This window comes from Quercus lobata, chromosome 11 (assembly GCF_001633185.2).
Source record: "Quercus lobata isolate SW786 chromosome 11, ValleyOak3.0 Primary Assembly, whole genome shotgun sequence".
In the NCBI taxonomy this organism is placed as follows: Eukaryota; Viridiplantae; Streptophyta; class Magnoliopsida; order Fagales; family Fagaceae; genus Quercus; species Quercus lobata.
This window is the reverse complement of record NC_044914.1, coordinates 52,681,031-52,703,938: the sequence shown is the minus strand read 5'-3', so window position 1 is coordinate 52,703,938 and position 22,908 is coordinate 52,681,031. Positions and strand designations below refer to the sequence as shown.

Sequence of the window (22,908 nt, the reverse complement as noted above, 5' to 3'; positions counted from 1 at the left end):
CAAGCTCTTGTGTATTTACACAAATCCGAGCTTTCAAAAAAAATTTCCAAACCCCCTCTTAGGCCTAGGTTCAGCCTTGGCCTTTGAGAATTTCTGGAAGGGCTCCCTTTTCTAGGTAAAGTCCTACAATATTTGGTACTCAAAACTTTTTGTCTCATTTATATAATTGCTAACCTTTTGTTTTAGCCTATTCCATTTACCAGTACATGTCGTGTGAATATAAAAAAGGGAACGACTTGTGTTCAATGGATTGTACACATTGCGATACGAATGTGTCCAATCAATGTGTTTAGTGGAACTAGTCACTGGACACAACCGCCACTCTATAAAAAATAGCTCTTATTAATTACAGTAACTTTTTATTACCAGGAAAAAAAGCGCATCAAATTTGTGGATATATATATATAGAAATTTTTGAAAGAGATGTGGACATATATGGGAGTATTATGCCGGGGGGGGGGGGGGCAAATATTTTTACAAATTTATTTCATAACTTATTAATGTGATTAGTAGCATATTTTTACATGAACTCATCATGGCCATCATTTTCATGATTTTAATTTATGAAAACAATCCACACTGTGTAAGTTGTGCCATTTTAATCATACATCATTCATAACAAGTCACATCAAAGAGTTGTTGCATCTCTGCACTAATTCATTTGAGGCCAACTTAACAAATAAAGTTATTAATTAGCAAATGCCTGGGTGGTGGTGTCTAGTGTCTACATCAATATATTGTTTATCAAGAGTTATATGGTGATGATTTGTGGGATGGGGAGTGGGGAGTGGGGAGTGGGCAGTCCCAGTAGGGTTTTATAATAGGTCCAAGTCGAGGGGTCTGAAACAATATTTCCAACACCACATTAAAACTGGTCAGTCAATTAGATTGGCGCCTAAGGACATTGAATGCAGCCCCAGGGCATTGCCTTAGGATAGAGCCAATGACAATCAAAACCATATCAATGTAATATATATATATATATATATATATTTGGTACCTCAAAAAAGGAGTTCACAAGTGTGGTCACTACTCTTATCCACTCAAACCCTCATGCAAAGTGTGGAACTGCTCGAGTAATAGTGGAACTTGCCACCACTCAAACTTACAACTTTTGAACTTGCAAATGCAATGGATTGTAAGAGTTTCTTACCACTAAGCCACGCACTCGGGTGGAGGTCGTAATATAATGGTTGACCTAGTAATGTGGATCTTGTCACTAGGATTAATGGGTTTTTGTAACTTGTAGCATATTATATTGAAGATGGTTAACTAAAATCCATTATGTACCTTTCACAATTAATTATTTGCAATGCAATAGGTGTTATTCACCTTTTATGTGGCTTTGGCATACTGTTGTGGTTGTGATATCAGATACTAAAAGGCATCTTGATACAACTTGAAACGAAAAGCATCTGTTACCAGCTTTTACGTTAGGTGAATAATTATATGATAGAACACCACAAAGTAACATATTTCAGAGGGAAGGAAAATCACAAACTGAACATGTCACTATGTGAACAGGGAAGGAAAATCACAAACTGAACATGTCACTATGTGAACATTTGAATTTAAATCATAATTCAAAATTACATTTCATGATCTGCACATTTGATTTAAACCCTATATTGTATCTTTAAATTCAAAAAATACATTTCCCTCCTATAAAGCACTTAGCCTGAGGATTAAACAAAAACATCATTGTCTAACACCAATACACACTAGCTAGCAAGGTTATCACCTACCTCAATAAAGCCTGGCTAGCTTTCAAATTAACCTTCATCCATAGTACGTACTTTTAGAGTCTATTTGGTTGGAGGGGTAGAAAAGTGGAAGAATTGAAAATATTTTAATTTCTCTCTTTTTTGTTTGGTTGGGAATGAAAAAGTAGAAGAATGGAAAAAATGAGTTTGTATAAATTTACTCATATATCCTTATTAAAAAATAATACATAATTAAAATAAAAAAGTGACAAGCAATTATAAAAAATAAAAAGGCAATCACCCAAATTTATTAAATAATAAAAATTATGTCCAGAAAAACAAAATCATGTCTAATTTTTAAAAAAGACATCAAAACAAAACATAACACCACGCACGGCCCAAGAAATCAAAAGATAAAAGGATTAAAAAAAAAAAAGACAACATTCCGTGAAAATAATAATAATAATAATAATAAATGCCTTAAAAGGGGCAAACACCAGGAAAGCAGGTAGTAAAAAATAAAAAATAAATAAAAATAAAAAACCAAGGCAACTAGATGAAATTAGTGCAATGGGCAATTTCATCATTTATCCATCAAACTCCTCCCACCATGTTTTCTCTTCATTTTGGAGAGACAAGTTTCGGGTGAACCTGGGTGGAAAATGCCTAGGCCCCACTAAAAAATTTTCTCTCCCTCCCTCTTTACCAAACAACATTCTTCTATTTTCTCTCTAAAGTTTTCTATCCACCCTATTTCACTTCCAAACATGCACACTATTAGGCTCCCTGTAATATAACTCCGCAACATCATTAACTCCAAACTCCTTAAGAATATAACATATTTCAATACTAGTGTCAATTAATCAAATCTTCCTTATAAGACATGTCCACTTTCCCTCTTATAAAGCCCTTAGCCAAAGGGTCTTCAAGAGAGTTTCTACCCGCCATACTGATGAAAAGAAAGAGACACCCTTCCATCCCTCTTCACGGCTTGCATTCAAATAATTTGTAAGACAAAACATCAAATCAACACATGTTTAACTTATGCATCAAATTAATATGCCAACTATCAAGACATGCACATGCCCAACACGTTTTAACATTATTATCTATGCGTCACTTCTTCAACATCAACTTGATAATATAATATCTACATATTGGACCAGAACATGACAAAACACATGGGACCATACATAGCATTAAAAAAAAAAAAAAAAAAAAAAAAAAAAAAAAAAAAAAAAAAACCTATCTAGACTATGTACATTTTGTGTAGATGAGTTACTTTCCTGTTATTATTACATTAGTTTGTGATTTTGTATATGATTGGTTCCACTAATTTTTTCTACAATATTTTTTCATTTATTATTGTAAGGACTCGATTTGTAATGACCCAAAATGATATAGGGTTCGCACGTAAAAAGGCTCAAACAATATAATTTGTAGAGCGTGGGTATTAAGAACTAGATTAACTTTTGTAGAATGAGAAGATTCACCCTTACGTATATTGAAGGCTCAGAGCTGGCACAACAATTGGTTTTTCGTTGAAATAGATACAATTCTTTTGTTTTTCATGTTTTTCTTCTTCAGTCTTTGCTTTTCTTTTTTTTCTTTTTTCTTTTTTGTTATCTCCCGATCTCCTCTCCTGCATGTTCTTCTTTCAGTTTATATACTACCCTCTGTGTTCCATCCTCACCACACACGTGTAGGTTGGGTTCGGGGGATTTCTTTCTGTCCCATCTAGCGCCTCCTGGAACTTCCTATGAGCAGCTGTAAGGCTGCTTCATTACTGTTCAGGTATCACCTCCACATTAATGCGGCCAGAGAGTTAGTTGAGAGGCAATTAATGCGGAGGCAGCTGTAGTTATAGATATTTGTTTGCCTTTTCTTTCTTACCCTTGGTCTGTTATCCCATCTTCAGTGGTGACATAGTTCCGAGGTCCGATTGTAACAAGACCGCGTCCTGATCGTCCTCGGACACATACTGCTGAGGAGTATGGTGACCTCAGACAAATACAGAACTCTACTTTCGTGATATTGACTACCCCCCCTCGGTAGTTACCCTTACGACCTGACTTGGGCCTCCTCGGACAGATTTGCATCCTCGGATGGGCCACAGGCCCAACGATCTTGACCTTAATGGGTCTGTTGATTGACTGGCCCCCACAATAGCCCCTCAAAATCCTGCTTTTCGACTCCTCGAGAGAGAAGGTGGATTTTGACGTCATAAGCCCGTACCCATGCGTGTTTTGGGGCATGCCCCTGACGCTTCAGCATCCCGATTTTGGCAGTATTAAATTTTGGCAACGCCCTTGTCTCCCACGTTCGACGGTGAGATGTAAATCAAACGGCAGAGGGCCTCCCTTGTTTTGTGAGCGGGAACTTTACCGCTCACAATCCTCATATGACTATAAAGGCGTTCTTAAATTAACTTTGTTTCTTACCTTCGATGATTACGTGGTTCCAGAGCTCATACATTGAACCTGCCTTGCTCTATTTTCATTATTTTTCTGGCGACTACAAATAATCGTACTTTGTCCGAGGTCCTTTCTTTGAACTTGTAAGTCTTCTCGAAGTTTTTACCACTTTTATTTCAAACCCAATAGTTTTTCTGCTAAGTCTTTTAGAAAAATGGGGAAACAAAAGAATCAATTTCGATGTCTAGTTGAATCCGAGGAAGGTATTAGAAACTTTCGCTTTAAGTATAAAATCCCCTCAACGGTGGGGATGAGTACGCAGCTCAAGGGGAATGGGCTGATGCTAGACAAACTGGGGAAGTAGTTATTCCCATGATTGCCTTTATAGAAAGCGGGATGACTATCCCCATGGGTAGTATCACTAGGAGTTACCTCAACTTCTTTAGGCTATCCCCCACCTAGTGTGCTCCAAATATGGGAAGTATAGATACTTTGAATAAGAGAATGGACCTAAAGTTAATCCATCATGATGTGAATTGGGTGTACAACCTCCATCACTTAACCGGTCAGGGGTATTATCTCAAGTCGAGATATCCTGAGGTAAGGCTGATTCAGTGCCTTCCCACTTCAAACAAGAACCTGAAGGAGGATTTCCTTATTCTCTCTAGGGAATGGCACGATGGTCTGCCTTGCCCGACAGTAGAGGGAACACCAAGTGGGAGCGTAGTCATAGATCTATAATATTTAGTTTGCAAGCACATTTTGTTTACTTTTTCTCTTTTTTTTTTTTTTTCTTTTATCTCCAACAATTTTCATTTTCGACTCAACGGTTTTGCAGATAGACGCTACACAAAGCCCAATCTTAAGTTAGTAAATAAGGCGAACTTGGATAAGTTACTGAAAGCCGAGATATACGTGAACGAAGCTGATGGTCAGCTCCGGGCAGCACACTTAATTCTCGGCTATACCCCCCTGTCTTTTGCTTTTCAGGCGCCGAAATGCGTGATTAGAGCTGCGACCCTCGGCTTCACCGTATCAGTGTTGCCCATTAAGGGTTCATTGTTCCAGAGGGCATTCCGCTTCCCCAGTACACATCTCACATTGAGCCTCTTTTTGTAGCCAGCGTCTCGGCAGGAACTTCTTCATCCCTACCTACCCTCAGGGAAAAGGAAATAAAAGGGAGAAAAGAAGAGGAGAAAGAGGAGAAAGACGAGGAAGAGGTTGTAGAGGTCTCTGAGTCCTCGGACGGTTTTGGGATTTTTGATCAACCCATAAACCCCGAGAAAAATCCTGACGAGATAGGGATACAAAGAAAACCCCAGAGAAGTTTGCTGGAGCTGATGGAAGGTCAGCCGGGAAAGATTATGCCTGCAAAATCAACACCATCCTAGGCTTCATCTCTTTCCGCTAGGTCTCCTCCACCTGCTCCTCGTCAACCGTCTCGGCAGGAACTTCTTCATCCCTACCTACCCTCAGGGAAAAGGAAATAAAAGGGAGAAAGGAAGAGGAGAAAGACGAGGAAGAGGTTGTAGAGGTCTCTGAGTCCTCGGACGGCTTTGGGATTTTTTATCAACCCATAAACCCCGAGGAAAATCCTGACGAGATAAGGATACAAAGAAAACCCTAGAGAATTTTGCTGGAGTTGATGGAAGGTCAGCCCGAAAAGAGTATGCCTGCAAAATCAACACTATCCTAGGCTTCATCTCTTCCCGCTAGGTCTCCTCCTCCTGCTCCTCGTCAACCTCCTCGGCCATCATCACAGCCAGCACTTCCTAACACTGCCAAGCTAAAAAGGCGCAGGGAAAAGAAGGGCAAGGAAGTGGCAGACACGAGCAAGTCTCGTCCTACTCGCGAGGAGGATGCCCAACGAGCTGCAAAGCAGCAGAAAACCAAGCACCAAGCCTCGCGGGGCCAAGAGAGATCTGATTCCCAACATTCTGAACCACAAGCATGGTTGCCAACACCTATACATAGTGGGGAGCCTCTGCGAGATGATGCACCTATAAGGGACTTCAACGGCGGCATAGGGTGTCACGTAGCCTCGGCCATAGAGGAAGCTTTATTGCTCCCGAAAGATATGGCCGAAATAAAGAATATGAGGAAGAATGAACTCGTCCTTGACAATAAACGATACTTGGGCATGGTAAGGAGTTAACTTTTTGTCTTTTTCATTCTATGATTGTTACTCACCAATATGCACTTTTCACTGACTATAATGTTAACCTTTTTCCTACAGATCATCCAAAATACTTTCAAGCTAGATGAAATGCTCAACGCCTGTTCCGATCAGCTAGACGATGAAAGGAGAAGACGAACAACGGCTGTACAGACCTTGTCCAAATTTGAACAGGACTTGGCCGACGTAAGGAAAAAGTTACAGGTCGAAGAGCAAGCTCGCAAGAGCGCCGAGTCGGCATTAGAAGGCTACCAAAAGCAGGCTGAGGACCAAGGGAACCGTCTGCGTGAGGCGAATGCCGAACTAAAGAAGGCTCAAGAACAAGTCCTAGTTCTTAGGAAGCATTTGGAGGAAACTCAAAAGCTAAGGGAGCGAGCTAAAAAGTCCAGGGAGCGAGCCAAGAAAGCAAAAATCAATGCCAAACGGGCAATGAACGAAGCTGAGCAGAGAGGCTACGAGGTTGGTATAGCTGAAACTGAGAAGGCTTTGAGAGCCGAGGTTCTGACGGTGTGCCGTATCTACTACGCAAAAACTTGGAATGAGGCCCTTAACCGTGCTTGGGTTGAAGCTTCATTTGAGTTACTTAAGCCAGAGAACGTATTCTATCCCGAGGCGATCTGGCCCTCAGTTCTTCTACCCCATCAGGCTAATGCTCCTTCTTCAGTCATTAACCTCAACGAGGAGGTTTCGCCTCACAGTTTTCCTCCCCTTGGCCAGCCGGAATCAACTAAAGAGGGACTTACCCCTCCAGGAGCTTCCCCCGACAAGACCACTACCGTTTCGAAGGCAGAGACGGCCTCCCAAGGTTTTCAATAGGATTTGGCCTCCACAGTCTTACCAACTGGGGGCGTTACTAAAACCAAAGAGGGAATCACCACTTCGGAGGCAGATACATCTGCCAGCCAAAACCCAAAGATCCAATTGAAATTGAAAAAGTAGAACTTGTTTTGTAGTCTAACTAGACATTTAGTAGGGGACTCCCTTGCTCATTTTCTTACCGCTCTTACTGCTTTATGTTATTTTTGTACTCGTTCACTGTGTTATTGTAATTTGGATAGGTTCATTTCAACTATCTTTCGCTTGTATGGGGCAATTTTACTTACACACATCGTCAATTGATAATTAGCAATAGGCAATAAGCATTAATGCAATGGGGTCTTAGGGAGACGTTTTAGATATGCACGTATTCTTTCCAATCAATTGCAATTCTTTACGAAAGTTCATAAACTAAATAAAATTATGCCTTCTGTACCTTGATTGTACGCCAACTGACATCCATAAATTTCTCTCTAATTCTCCAATAAGTGTTACAGGGCGTTAATTCCCATTAAGTTTGTGATCAGAAGATCTATCACAACTCAGTTACTGTTCAATACTTCAATACACATCATAGGGTGTTAATTTCCACTAGGTTCGTGGTCTGAGGACCTGACACAACTTAGTTTCTATTTAACATTTCAATATACATCATAAGACGTTAATTTCCACTAAGTTTGCGATCCGAGGACCTGACATAACTTAGTTTCTGTTTAACATTTCAATATACATCATAGGACGTTAATTTCCACCAAGTTTGTGATCCGAGGACCTGACATAACTTAGTTTCTGTTTAACATTTCAATATACATCATAGGACGTTAATTTTCACCAAGTTTGCGATCTGAGGACCTGACATAACTTAATTTCTGTTTAACATTTCAATATACATCATAGGACGTTAATTTCCACCAAATTTACGATCCGAAGACCTGACATAACTTAGTTTCTATTTAACATTTCAATATACATCATAGGACATTAATTTCCACTAAGTTTACGATCCGAGGACCTGACATAACTTAGTTTCTGTTTAACATTTCAATATACATCATAGGACACAGGAGCACAGGATGTATGGCTAACGTAAATTAAAAGAAATATTTGAATTGAAATACTTTTATTAATAATAATATTATTTACATTCCAAGGATGAAGTACAGCTTTTTCATCTAGGTCTTCCAGATAATAGGCTCCTATTCCCGCTACAGAAGTGATCCGATATGGCCCTTCCCAATTAGGTCCCAGTTTTCCCCAATTTGGATTCTTGGTGGCCCCCAGAACTTTCCTCAGCACCAGATCTCCTACGGCTAACGGCCTCATCTTCACATTACTATCATAGCCCTGCTTGAGTTTATGTTGGTAGTAAGCTAGTTGAACCATCGCGCTCTCCCTTCGCTCTTCAATCAGGTCCAAACTTTTCTCCAACATCGCATCATTACTATCCGAAGAGAATGTATTGGTCCTTAACATTGGGAATCCAATTTCCAAGGGGATGACGGCCTCGGCCCCATAGGTCATGGAAAAGGGAGTACCCCCCGTTAAACATCGGGGTGTTGTCCGATATGTCCATAGAACATGTGGCAATTCTTCCACCCACTTTCCTTTCGCGTCATCCAGTCTCTTCTTAAGCCCATTGACTATTACTTTGTTAACAGTTTCAGCCCGCCCATTACCTTGAGGATAAGCCGGAGTGGAATACTTGTTTTTTATACCCAGTTCTGAACAATATTCCCTAAAGGCATTGCTATCAAATTGGAGTCCGTTATCTGAGACAAGAGTGCGGGGAGTTCCAAATCGCGTAACAATGTTCCTCCAAATAAACTTCTTCACATCTACGTCTCTGATGTTCGCCAAGGGCTCAGCTTCGACCCATTTAGTGAAGTAGTCTGTGCCGACCAGCAGATACTTCTTGTTTCCTAGTGCTTTAGGAAAATGGCCGACAATGTCCAGCCCCCATTGGGCAAAAGGCCAAGGGCTGGAGAGAGGGTTAAGAACTCCTCCCGGTTGATGGATATTTGGAGCATATCTTTGGCAATGATCGCATTTCTTAACGTACTCCTGCACTTCCTTCTGCATATTTGGCCACCAATATCCTTGTGTGATGGCTTGACATGATAGAGACCTTCCTCCTGTATAGCTTCCACAAATGCCCTCATGCAATTCTTCCAGGATTGATTCTGCAGTCTTAGGAGGCACACAGAGCAGGTATGGCCCAAAGAAGGACTGTTTGTATAACTTTTTATCTTCAGATAGCCAATACCGAGGAGCTTTCCTTCGTATTTTCTCAGCCTCCACCTTATCTTCGGGTAATATGTCACTTTCAAGAAATTTTAATATGGGATCCATCTAGTTGGCGACAGACTGGTTTGATTGATTTGGCAAATATCCTTTTCTGGTGAGGTGGGGGTACACAGGTCTTCAACGATGATCACCCGAGGAAAATTTCGTACTGAGGAGGTGGCAAGGGTTGCCAAGGAATCAGCGTGTGTATTTTCACCTCGAGGAATATGCAATAAGTCGAAAGACTCAAACTTCGTTTGCATACGCCTAACCTGGTCCAGATACCCTTGCATCCTTGGGTCCCAGGCCTCTAGCTCTCCTCTCACCTGGCCGACTACCAATCTCGAGTCTAAGAATAATTTCACTACCTTTCCACCCATTTTTCGGACCATACTCATTCCCATTATCAAAGCTTCGTATTCTGATTCGTTGTTAGTAGCCGAGAACCCTAGTCTTAACGACTTCTGGATGATGACCTCCTCGGGGGATATCAACACCAATCCCAATCCTGCTCCCCGTTGGTTTGCGGCCCCATCCACGTACACCCTCCAAAAGGACCCACCTTGTGTGGATATTAGGCCAACCGATTTTTCATCCATGTGACCTTGAATCACATTAACTTCTTCTGGGCATTCGGCGAATTCAGCCACTAGATCGGCAAGGACTTGACCTTTCACAGAGGTGCGAGGCATGCACTTGATATCGAAAGCACCCGGAATCGTGCCCCACTTAGCAACTCTTCCGATGTAGTCAGCACTTCTGAGTATGGACTTAAGAGGCAGTTGGGTCAAGATAACCACAGTATGGGCCTGAAAGTAATGCGGAAGTTTGCGTGTTGCATGGACCACCGCCAATATGGCCTTTTCTAATGACAAATATCTCACCTCGGCCTCATGGAGGGATTTACTTACATAATAAACTAGCCTTTGGACGCCAATGTCTTCTCGTATCAAGACGAAACTAACTGCATGAGGGGCAACTGCCAGATAAGCAAACAACACCTCATCCACCTCAGGGCTAGACATAATAGGTGGCCTAGACAGGTATTCTTTCAACTGCTAGAATGCTATAGCACATTCCTCGGTCCATTCAAATCCTTGCCACTTATGCAGTAAACAGAAAAAAGGACGACACCTCTCGGCCGACCTGGAGATGAACCGGTTCAACGCTGCAGTCATCCCAGTCAGTTTCTGCACTTCTTTTGGATTCCGAGGTGCTTGCAAATCGTTAATGGCCTTAATCTGGTCTGGGTTCACCTCAATTCCTCTATGAGTCACCATGTACCCCAAGAACTTCCCAGAACCTACACCAAAGGAGCACTTTGAAGCATTCAAGCGTAACTTATGTTTTCTCAGTATCCTGAAGATACTCGTGAGATCTTCCACATGTTCAGACGCCACTTTACTCTTTACAACCATATCATCGATATAAACTTCAATATTTCTACCCAATTACGGTTCGAACATTTTCGTCATCATGCGTTGGCAGGTAGATCCGGCGTTTTTCAAGCCGAAGGGCATCACCTTGTAATGGTAGTTCCCAATCGGGGTTACAAAAGCAGTCTTTTCCTGATCAACGGCGGCCAACGGTATTTGGTGATACCCTTGGAAGGAATCCAAGAAACTCATCCTAGGGTGACCCACGGTTGCATCCACCAACTAGTCTATCTTCGACATGGGAAATGGATCCTTGGGGTAAGCCTTATTGAGATCCGTGAAGTCCATGCACACCCGTCATTTTCCAGTCTTCTTTTTTACTACCACCGTATTGGCCAATCATTGAGGATAAAAAACTTCATTGATAACCCCAGCCTGTTTAAGCTTGGCAACTTCACTTCTAACCGCCTCGGCGTGCTCCTTCGATAGTCGCCGAGGAGGTTGCCTCCTGGGCATAACGGCGGGATTCACGTTGAGTCGATGACAAATGAAATTCGAGTCCACCCCTGGGGCTTCATACGGGTTCCATGCGAAAACATCCACATTAGCTCGGAGGAATTCCAGCAACCTCGCCTTCTCTTGCAAAGGTAATTTAGCCCCAACCTGGAAGAATTTCTCCGGATCACCAGCAACAATTACCTTCTCCAAATCTTTACACTCTACCCCATCGGCTGGTACGTCCAAGCCAGATGCTGGGGACTTTAATTGCTATAATTCATTGTCGGCCGTAGCCGAGGTTTCTGTTTCTGGCCGATGCTGTATAGCCGCTACTAGGCATTGCCGAGCAGCCGCCTGACTCCCTACTATTTCTAATACTTGGCCTCCGGATGGGTACTTCACCTTCTGATGCAGAGTAGACGAGATCGCTTTAAGGGTGTGAAGCCAAGTTCTGCCCATAATAACCGTGTACGAAGAAAAAACATCTACGATAATAAAGTCCACCTTCACCACATCCGTACCTGCTTGCACAGGCAGCCTAATCAGTCCTTTAGGAGAGACCATCCTTCCCTCAAAACTTACTAGAGGAGAGTTGTAGGTTGTTAAGTCCTTTGGCTTCAAACCTAGCCCCTTGTACAAGTCTGGATATATTATATCCATAGCGCTGCCCTGATCGACCATCACCCTTCTGACATCGTACCCGCCAATTCTCAGCATTACCACCAAAGCATCCTCATGGGGCTGTATGGTCCCCGCCATGTTGTCATCCGAAAAGCCCAGAATCAGGGGGACATGCACCCTGTCGCTCTTCAATGCTTGGGAATGATCCTCGGCCGGGGATCGAAACACCGACAATATCCTGGAAGGGCAAGATCTAGTCCTTCCCGGGGCCACAAAGATAACGTTAATCATACCCAGAGGGAGTCTTGATGAAGTGTCCCCACGCACCTCTAAACCTGCTTGGCTCGCCCTTCCACTGGAGTGATGCAAGAGTTGTTTTAATTTCCCTTCACGAACTAACTGTTCCAAGTGGTCCCATAAGTTCCTGTAATTATCCGTCGTGTGCCCATGATCCTGATGATAGTGGTAGTATAAGTTCGGGTTGCGTTTCCTAGGCTCTCCCGCAATCTTGTTCGGCCATTTGAAGAATGGCTCGTTCTTTATCTTCTCCAAAACCTGCTGCACCGGCTCTCGAAATATTGCATTAACCACCTGGGCATCCGCCGAACCCGACTGCCCAACAAAATCCCTCCGGGGTCAGCTGCTATTATAACGGTCCGACCTGAAATCCCTCCTATCCTAAGGGATCACTTTGGCCTTCCCTTTTTCCTGAAGTTGATCCTCTTCTACCCTTCTATACTTATCTATCATGTCCACCAGTTGGTGCACACTGGTAACAGGTTTACCTGTCAGGGATTTCCTTAAATCGTGATCGGCTGGGAGGCCAACTTTGAAAGTGGTTATGGCCACACCATCATTCTTTCCCTCTATTTCATTAAACATTTCCTAGTACCTATCCGAGTAATTCTTGAGAGTCTCGCCCTCTCGCATAGACAGAGCCAGCAAAGATCCCAAAGGCCGAGGAGTCTTGTTGCATGTAATAAAGTGAGCACCAAAAGCCCGGGTCAGTGTTTTGAAAGATCCAACAAAATTGGCCCTTAAGCCGTTGAACCACCTCATCGCCGTCGGACCCAAACTTGATGGAAAAACTTTGCACATCAAAGCCTCGTCCCTGGAGTAGATAGCCATTTTCTAGCTGAAATAGCTTACATGTTCTACCGGGTCCGACCGGCCATCATACAGAGAGAACGTAGGCTGATGGAATCGCCGAGGAAGAACCGCATCGTCTATGTTTCTCGTAAAGGGCGACTTGGAAATTTGACTCAAGGCTTTGTTCATGGCATCGTTACCCAAGCCCCTGCTAGGTGGACTTCTACGCTTACATCGATGGCGGTGCTCCTCCTCATAGGAGAAAGTCTCGCTTGGCGGAGTTCTCGATCTCCGCCTATAAGTAGCTCCATCCGACTCCTCAGATGATGGTTCGGAGCAAGGTGGGGAGCGTTCCCACCGGGTATGGCGCAACTCTCTCTTCAAATCGACAATCTCACGTTGCAGATTCCCGCCATGCTTTGCGTGGGAGACGTGACTCTTCCCACGAGAGTGGCTTCTGGTGGTATGAGTTGTACGTACACTCCCCTCATGGCCCTCTCTCCGTTCGGGACTCCTACGGGGATCACCATGCTGGGAGCCCCTTGACTCTGCCTGGTGCGGGTTGGCATCCTCCTGATGCGGTCCTGCCGCAAAGTAATGTGAACCCACTTCCTCCATCAGAAACGTCGCATCGGAAGTCATTTAAGTTAATACAAGCTCTCCCCACAGACGGCGCCAATTGTAAGGACTCGATTTGTAACGACCTAAAATGATATAGAGTTCGCACGTAAAAAGGCCCAAACAATATAATTTGTAGAGCGTGGGTATTAAGAACTAGATTAACTTTTGTAGAATGAGAAGATTCACCCTCACGTATATTGAAGGCTCAGAGCTGGCACAACAATTGGTTTTTTCGTTGAAATAGATACAGTTCTTTTGTTTTTCACGTTTTTCTTCTTCAGTCTTTGCTTTTCTTTTTTTTCTTTTTCTTTTTTTTGTTATCTCCCGATCTCCTCTCCTGCATGTTCTTCTTTCAGTTTATATACCACCCTCTGTGTTCCATCCTCACCACACACGTGTAGGTTGGGTTTGGGGGATTTCTTTCTATCCCATCTAGCGCCTCCTGGAACTTCCTATGAGCAGTGGTAAGGCTGCTTCATTACTGTTCAGGTATCACCTCCACATTAATGCGGCCAAAGAGTTGGTTGAGAGGCAATTAATGCGGAGGCAGCTGTAGTTATAGATATTTGTTTGCCTTTTCTTTCTTACCCTTGGTTTGTTATCCCATCTTCAGTGGTGACATAGTTTCGAGGTCCGATTGTAACAAGACCGCGTCTTGATCGTCCTCGGACGCATACTACCGAGGAGTATGGTGTCCTCGGACGAATACGGAACTCTACTTTCGTGATATTGACTACCCCTCCCCTCGGTGGTTACCCTTACGACCTGACTTGGGCCTCCTCAAACGGATTTGCATCCTCGGATGGGCCACAGGCCCAACGATCTTGACCTTAATGGGTCTGTTGATTGACTGGCCCCCACAATTATAATTTTAACGAGAGAGAAGAAATTAGGAAAAACTTCGTAATTCAACCTAACGGCTTATGTCTAGTATAAAGTCCTAGAGGCTACATCTTTGATATATGAAAAAATGTATTCTTTTGATACAAGGACTTCTTTATACAAAAGAATTGTAGACAACATCCCAATTATTATTAGTAAAAACAAGTTGCTTTAATTCCTTGTGTATTTAATTTCCCTAATTCTTTGCTGTTGGAGTTGTTAGACTTGTCATATTTGTGTTCCTCTCTCTCTCTCTCTCTCTCTCTCTCCAATCAAACGGATTGCTATTCTTTTTTCTTCTTTTTTCCTTTTTTTTTTACACAATGCAATGCACCATTCCATCTTGACCTTGACATAACTACATTTGTTGTCAATAAACTTAGGGCTGACGTTTAATTTTTTACCTTAATATCAGGTTTTATTTGTTACACACTTACATCCCTAAACTGTAGCGTTTATAATGTAATTTTTCTTTTAGCACAAACCAACTCAAGAATTCTTTGAGAAAGAGATATATAGTCCATTTTTATTTTATAGAAGGTTAGAGGTCTAAGTGTACATTTAAGTTAGATTAATAAGGATGGTATGAATATGTAATTAGATGAGACTATTAGACTGAGTGTATGGGTTTACATTTTTATAAAAATAAAAATTAAAAAAGGAGTATGGGTTTTCATTTTAACTTACATAAATCCTAAATTCTAATTAAAGATATGTGTTTTCATGAACAAAGATAGTAAAAATCTTAAAACGGTATACCGATTGACTGATATTCAACTCATATCTTAATATTCAGTTCTCTTGTCCAATCCATAGCACTGATAACAATCATAGACTCATAGGTATGGTTCTAATCAAGACACTAGTTTCCATTAATGGTTGAAAATTATCTAGCCAATGAGAATCCTACAAGGCTCCCAAAACCAAGCAGTTAACAAGAATAAGAGTGGGGAGTGAGTAAAACCTAGCCCATTCAATAGCAACTTTTAATCTCTATATATTAAAAGAATTCGGAAAGTTAGTTATTACAGTTTTTTACTATCAAAAATACCCGTAATTTAATTAACTTATTATTATTCCTAAAACATAAGAAATGAGTTTAAAGCAATAAATTGACCCAAAAAAAAAAATACCTATGTTTATAAAACTATCTGTAAGGACATGATTATTCACAACCCAAGAATGACATTGGGCTCGCATGTAAAGGGCCCGGACAATATAATGTGTAGAGGGTGGGTTTGAAAGGCTGGACATTGGTCACTGGACTGCGGTCTAGTCGTTGTTTTTACTGAAGCTCATATGAGGGTGAACTTGGCGTGACTGACAAAACCTTTCCTCAGTGCAACCTCTGGGGTTTTGTCCTCGGACTCCGTCCGAGGAGCTTAGTGCTCTTCTCCTTCTCCCTTTTTTAGGACTTCCCCTCCTGAGAGGATCCCCTCCCCCTTGGTTCTTCTTCCCTTTTATACTAGTAGTTACTTTCCTTTCAATGTCCACGTGTAAGTTTCACTTTCTGGGATGGGGACTTGTCCTATCAGCCCATACTTAAAGTGGTTGGGAGTAGACGTAAAAGTTGAATAGCATGGTGAAGAGCATAGGCCTGTCAGACGCAGAGTTCTTGATTACAGTATTGGCAGCTTTTTCACTTGTCCTGTCCCTGCATTAAGCTCGTCCTTTTTCTTTAGGTGTCTTATGGGATCCTGAGCGTGAGATCGTCCTCGGCCACATCCTTGGGCCTTTTTGAGGCTTTCATTATGCGTCCTCGGTAATAAGTCTCCTCGGCTTGGGTCTTGGGCCCTAATGTAAAGTGGGTCAGGACCACAGATTCCCCAGCCCCACACTACCCTATATTCTATAAAACTTCTCATTACCCTATGTACACAACCAAAACTACCCCATATTTAAATAAAAATTAAAAAATAAATTAGCCACAAAAAAAAAAAAAAAAAAAAACCCATAGCACGTGCAATGCGCATGTGATGGGGCAAATAGTGTATATATCACCAGCTTAATAAAAAGGGAGTAGGTTCTAATTATCTCAACTGATAAAGTCTCTAATGGTAGAATAAGAGATCTAGAGTTCAATCCCCGCCTACACGAAAAACTGATTGGTGTTTTCATTTGATAACAAACAGCTATTATTAAGAGTGGACATCATAGGTTGAAACTCTCTCCAAAAAAAATAATAAAATGGGAAAATTAAATAAAATTAAATTAAAAAATTTGAGTGTGCCGGAAAAAATAAATTAAAAAGGAAAAACTTGATGTACTTTTAAGATATGGAACATGGATTGAGATAATGCAATTGCACCATGCAATTCACCTCAACCCTCTCACAACATGTTTTTAACTTTTTTACTTTTGCTTTTTTTACTTTTACTTTTTTACTTTTATTCACTTTTTATATTTAAAGGTTAAGATTTAAAGTTGCTTTTCACATCTTTAAATCTCAACTATTCATACTTATAGCATCTGGTACAATATTCTAGATATTGCAACTTATCTCAATCCATGGAACATATATATTGCAACTTAGGGTAGAGCCAATGACAGTCAAAACCATATCAATGTAATATAAATATATATATATATATATATATATAGACACACATATATTGGGTACCTCAAAAAAGGAGTTCAAGAGTGTAGTCACTACTCTTGTCCACTCAAACCCTCATGCATGGTGTGAAACTACTCTAGTAATAGTGGAACTTGCTACTACTCAAACTTACAACTTCTAAACTTGCAAACGTAATGGATTAAAAGAGTTTCTTACCACTAAGCCATGCACTCAGGTGGAGGTCGTAATATAATAGTTGACCTAGTAATGTGGATCTTATGACTAGGATTAATGGGTTTTTGTAACTTGTAGCATATTATATTGAAGATGGTTAACTAAAATCCATTATGTACCTTTCAAAATTAATTATTTGCAATGCAATAGGTGTTATTCACCTTTTATGTGGCTTTGGCATACTGTTGTGGTTGTGATATCAGATACTAAAAGGCATCTTGATATAACTTGAAACTAAAAGCTTCTGTTAGCTGCTCTTACATTAGGTAGATAATTATTTCATAGGACACCACAAAGCAACATATTTCACAGGGAATGCAAATCACAAATTGTACATTTCACTATCTGAACATTTGAATTGAAATAACCATAATTCAAAGTTAATTACATTTCACAATCTTCACATTTGATTTAAACCCTATTTTGTATCTTTAAATTCAAAAATACATTTCCAAAAGTCACATCCAGGCATGGAACTACAGAGGATTTATAAGTAAAAACCAACATCATTGTCTAACACAACACGCTAGCTTTCTTATCACCTATTTAGCAAAGCCTGGCTAGCTTTCAAAGCCATATATGCTCCACATTTACATCAATAACCTTAGACCAGCCAATACAATCAACCAACTTCTTTTTCACCATTGTCGTGATCATGACTAGACACACATTTTCCTCAAACCTTCTTTTTTTTTTTTTTTTTTGTGAAATTCCTCAAACCTCCATCCATAGTACTTTTAAGCATATGACATTTCAATTAGTGTCAATAAATCAACATCTTCCCTATAAGACATGTCCACCTTCCCTCCTATAAATCCCTTAGCCTTAGGGTCTTCAAGAAAGTCATACTGAAAAGAAAAGGACACCCATTTATCCCTCGTCACTGCATGCATTCAAATAATTAATACGTAAGACAAAACAACAAATCAACAAATGTTTAATTTATGCATCCAACTAATATGCCAACTATTAAGACATGCCCAAGGAAACTATCACACAAGGAAAATAATGTGGTTCGGACTAACGGCTTACATCTAAAATAAAAAGGTCTAGAAACTACATCTTTAATATATAATAAAATATATTCTTTTGATATAAGAGCTTCTTATATAAAAGAATTACAGACATCATCCCCTATTAATATATGCAATTTGTCCTATCAAATAAATAAATATATATATATATATGCAATTCGCTTTGTGTATTTAATTTTCATAATTCTTTCCTATTGGAGTTGGTAGACTTGCCATATTTTTGTTCCCCCCCCCCCTCTCTCTCTCTCTCTCTCTCTCTCTCTCTCTCTCTCTCTTCTGTCTGTTAACTCGCCAGTTGAATGGATTGCTATTATTTTTCTTCTTCTTTTTTCCTTTTTGTTTTACACAGTGCAATGCACCATTACGTCTTGAACCTGACAAAACTACATTTGTCATCAATAGACTCGGAATTAACATTTAATATTTTTACTTAACTCTTAGGCTTTTTATTTGTTACACCCCTAAATTATAGGGCTTGAAATGTAATTCTGTTAGTACAAACTAGGGGTGGCAATTTTTATCCATATCCATGAACCCATTCATTACTCACCTTATTTAGATAAGTCTTAACCCAACCCATTTGAGTATTTGAGTTAAATGGATAAAGACCCATTTGGTTATTTAATTAGATGGGTCTAAATGGATAAATCCACTAATATCCACTAAACTCATCTAAAATTTAAAATTAAATAAACTCACTAATACCCACTAAACCCTTCTAAAATCTAAAACTAAATAAACAATATAACCTCTATATTTCTAAGCCCAAACATTCAGCCCTTAGTCTCACTCACCCTCAGATTTTCTCAGTAACCAAACACTTTCCCAAACACTTTAACAGAAAAGAAATCCCAAACCCAACGGCAAGCTGCCATCGATCATAATTCACCATGTCAATTGTCAAGTAGTGGCACAACTCCATATATCCCCAGCGTACGCATTGTACTGCCCATCGTTCAAATCGATGTTGATCCTCTCGGGACTCATGTAAGCGATGGTGCCCACCGAGGAGTTACACGAGTCCATGGTCTGTGCCAAGATTCTCGAGACCCAAAAGTCAACGATCTTGACTTGGTTCCTCATGTTGAGCAAGAGGTTCGACGGCTTGATGTCGCGATGGAAGATGTGCCGCCAGTGCAAGTAGGCAAGTCCGGCGAGGATCTGGCAAGCTAGATCGGAGAGTTGGCACTCATTCACGATGTGCATACCTTCCAACGAGCCCCGATCCATGTACTCCAACAGGACCTGGATTTCGCCGTTGTGGTACACTGTCCCGCCGGTGCCGCTCCCGATTCAATTGGCTCGCTCAAGCTAGGAGTAGTGGAAGCATAGAGGAGTCACGTTTCTGTTTCTGTGATTCGAGGTTTCTTCGCAGGATGACGTAGTGGCGACGGAGTTGGTTTGGGTGAGGAGAAGTTCTGTTTGGATTGTGAGAAAGTTTGGGGAAATAAATGAAAATGAAGTGGTTGATGTTATTATAAAGCTAAAAGATTTTAATCTGATTTTCAAGGGTCCTGTTTGGTTTATGAGAAATTTTGTAGTTGCTAACTTAATCTGAAAATCTAGTAACAAGTTATTTATTTATTTGGGTCATATTGGGTTAAATGGGCGGGTTACTAATTAAATGGGTTGGGCGGGTAATGGATAATTAATTTATATATAAGCAGGTCATAAATGAATAAATGTATAATTACACACCCAACCCATTTATAACCCAACCCATTTATGACCCAACCCGCCCATTTGCCACCCCTAGTACAAACCAACTCAAGAATTCTTTAAGTAAGAGATTTATAGTTCATTTTTCTTTTATAGAAAGGTTATAGGTCTAAGTGTATATTTAAGTTAGATTAATAAGGGTGGTATGAATATGTAATTGGACGAGAATATTAAACTAAGTGTATGGGTTTACATTTTAACTGACATAGTTCCTAACTTCTAATCAAAGATATGTGTTCTCATGAACAAAGATAGTAAAAATCTTAAAGTGGTACACTCATGGACTGATATCCAACTCATATCTTAATATTAATTCCGTTTTCCTACCCAAAACAGTTATTAGTATGGTTTTAATCAAGATGCTTGTTTCCATTGATGGTTGAAAATTATCTAACCTTTGAGAATTTTGCAAGGCTCCCAAAACCCAACATTTAACAAGATTAAGAGTAAGAATTGGGAAGTGAGTAAAACCTAGCCCATTTAGTAGCAACTTTTAATAGTCTATTACCAGCTTAATTAAAAAAGAAAAAACTTGATGTACTTCTAAGATATGGAACATATGTCATTGCACATCTTTGGTATGATGGCCACTCTACAAGTACAAAGTTCTTGTGAGATAATGGGGCAAGGGCCGAGATTCATTTCTTCATGAGTGAGCTTCACTCACATTAAGGGTGACAAATGGGCGGATTGGTTCATAAATGGGTTGAGTGTGTAATTACCCATTTATCTATTTATGACCCGCTTATATATAAATTAATTATCCATTATGCTAGGTTCTAAAAGTTTAGAACAATTGGCAAATCGTGAACACAAACTTGTCTAGATATAAATGCTAGAGTCTATAGGTATTATTAGACAATATTCAAAGTGATACAAGTCAAAATCCAAGAACAAGCAAACTGCAGAAAAGAGAATTTGAAATTCACCTAGTTCGATCGGTCAAAAAACAAGCTCGACCAATTGAAATACGGGTCTGTAGAATTTTAAATTCGGCCCAACAACAGTTCAAACCCAAAGAGGATTAGGATTTCAGATCTACTTCTTCTAGTATATAAAGGAAACCCTAGGCACGTTTTATTATGACTTTGGAGGTGCTCTTGTGAGAACTAAAAGGTTTTGTGCCTTCCTCTATCAAAGTCACTACCGAATATTACTCTCATATCTTTAAAACCGGTAGATCTAAAGTTGCTGCATCAAGATCAACAATAGTTGAAGATCTAAACCTTCAAGGGTGGTCTTGGCGTCACAAACAGGAGAGTTTGTATTGATAAACCTTTGAGTAGAATTTCAAAGTCACAAGTGTGGGTGCTTGTGTTGCAAAGGCCAAGGAAAGAAGTAGTCCATAGATTCAGAGCTATCATGGGTTCGTAGTAGTAAATTCTATATGTAGTAGCAATAGGATGTCAGTGGTCTAAGTCTTATTGTAAACTTCAATTCTTTCTAGTGGATTTGCTTTTTACCTTGAGAATAGCTAGGTTAAATCCTCCCTAGATTTTTTACCGATTTGATTTTCTTGGGTCATCATATTGTTGTATTATTTACTTTTTCCCTGCTTTGCATGATATGTGATTGTTTTGTTTTAACCTAGATCTGAATAATAAACCTAAGTATTCACTTGGTTAATTAATTATTTTAAACAATCTAGATTACAGGGATCTAAAAACCTAACACATTACCAATCCGACCCATTTAATTAGTAACCCACCCATTTAACCCAATATGACCCAAATATCTTTAAAACTACTTGAATACCCTCTTGACCTCCAAAATTACCAAAATACCCTTAAATAGTTAAAATGACTCAAATACCCCTACACTTCCAAAATTACCAATATACCCTTGGACATCCAAAATTATTCCCAAAATCTCTAAAATGTGCAAAATATTGCCAAAATCTCTAAAATGAGCAAAATACTCATGAAACCTCTAAAATGACCAAAATACCATCGATATCTCTAAAATTACCAAATATGCTCAAAAACCACTAAAATGACCAAAATATCCCCAAAATCTCTAAAAGGAGCAAAATACCCATAAAACCTCTAAAATGACCAAAATACCTCCAAAACCTCTAAAATTAGCAAAATACCCCCCCCCCCAAAACCTCTAAAATGTCCAAAATATCCCTAAAACCTAAAAAATGACTGAAATACCCCCCCAAAACCTATAAAATGACTGAGATATCCCCTAAAACCTATAAAATGACTAGAATACTCTCAAAACCTTTAAAATGACCAAAATACCCCCCCCAAAACCTAAAAAATTACCAAAATACCCCTGAAATCTAAAAATTATTAAAACACCTCCTAAAACTAAAAATTGACCGAAATACCCTCAAAACCATAAAAAATTACCAAAATACCTCATAAACCTAAAAAATGACCAAAATACCCTCTAAACCTAAAAAAATGGCTAAAATACCCGCTAAAACCTATAAATGACCAAAATACGCCCCCCAAATCTAAAAGATGACCAAAATGCCCCCAAAACTTCAAAAATTACCAAATTACCACATAACCTAAAAAATGACCAAAATATCCCTGAAACCTGTAAAATTACCAAAATACTCCCTAAACCCAAAAAATGACCGAAATACCCTAAAACCTAAAAAATGAATAAAATACTCCCGAAACTTATAAAATGGCCAGAATACCCTTAAAACCTTTAAAATGACCAAAATACCCCCAAAACCAAAGAAAATTACTGAAATACCCACAAAACAAAAAAAAATTACCAAAATACCCTATAAACCTAAAAAATGACTGAAATACCTCCAAAACCTATAAAATGACTGAAATACCCCCGAAACCTAAAAAATTATCAAAATACCCTAAAACCTAAAAGAAGATCAAAATACGCCCGAAACCTAAAAAATGACTAAA

The 22,908-nt window shown here is 39.9% G+C and overlaps 2 protein-coding genes across 2 annotated transcripts; one reads left to right on the top strand and one right to left on the bottom strand.

The window, feature by feature from the left end:
* The first annotated feature begins 4,331 nt into the window (after positions 1-4,331).
* Positions 4,332-7,109, top strand: LOC115967122 (plectin-like). The gene is made up of 4 exons (XM_031086202.1): positions 4,332-4,380; positions 4,956-5,048; positions 5,237-5,346; positions 6,354-7,109. The coding sequence occupies exons 1-4, from the start codon at positions 4,332-4,334 to the stop codon at positions 7,107-7,109; spliced, it is 1,008 nt and encodes a 335-aa protein (XP_030942062.1).
* Positions 7,110-11,167: 4,058 nt separating this feature from the next.
* Positions 11,168-12,025, bottom strand: LOC115967121. Its single transcript, XM_031086201.1, has 2 exons — positions 11,645-12,025; positions 11,168-11,536 (listed from the first exon to the last, which is right to left on the bottom strand). Exons 1-2 carry the CDS (start codon positions 12,023-12,025, stop codon positions 11,168-11,170), a joined length of 750 nt encoding a protein of 249 aa, XP_030942061.1.
* Positions 12,026-22,908: the final 10,883 nt, after the last annotated feature.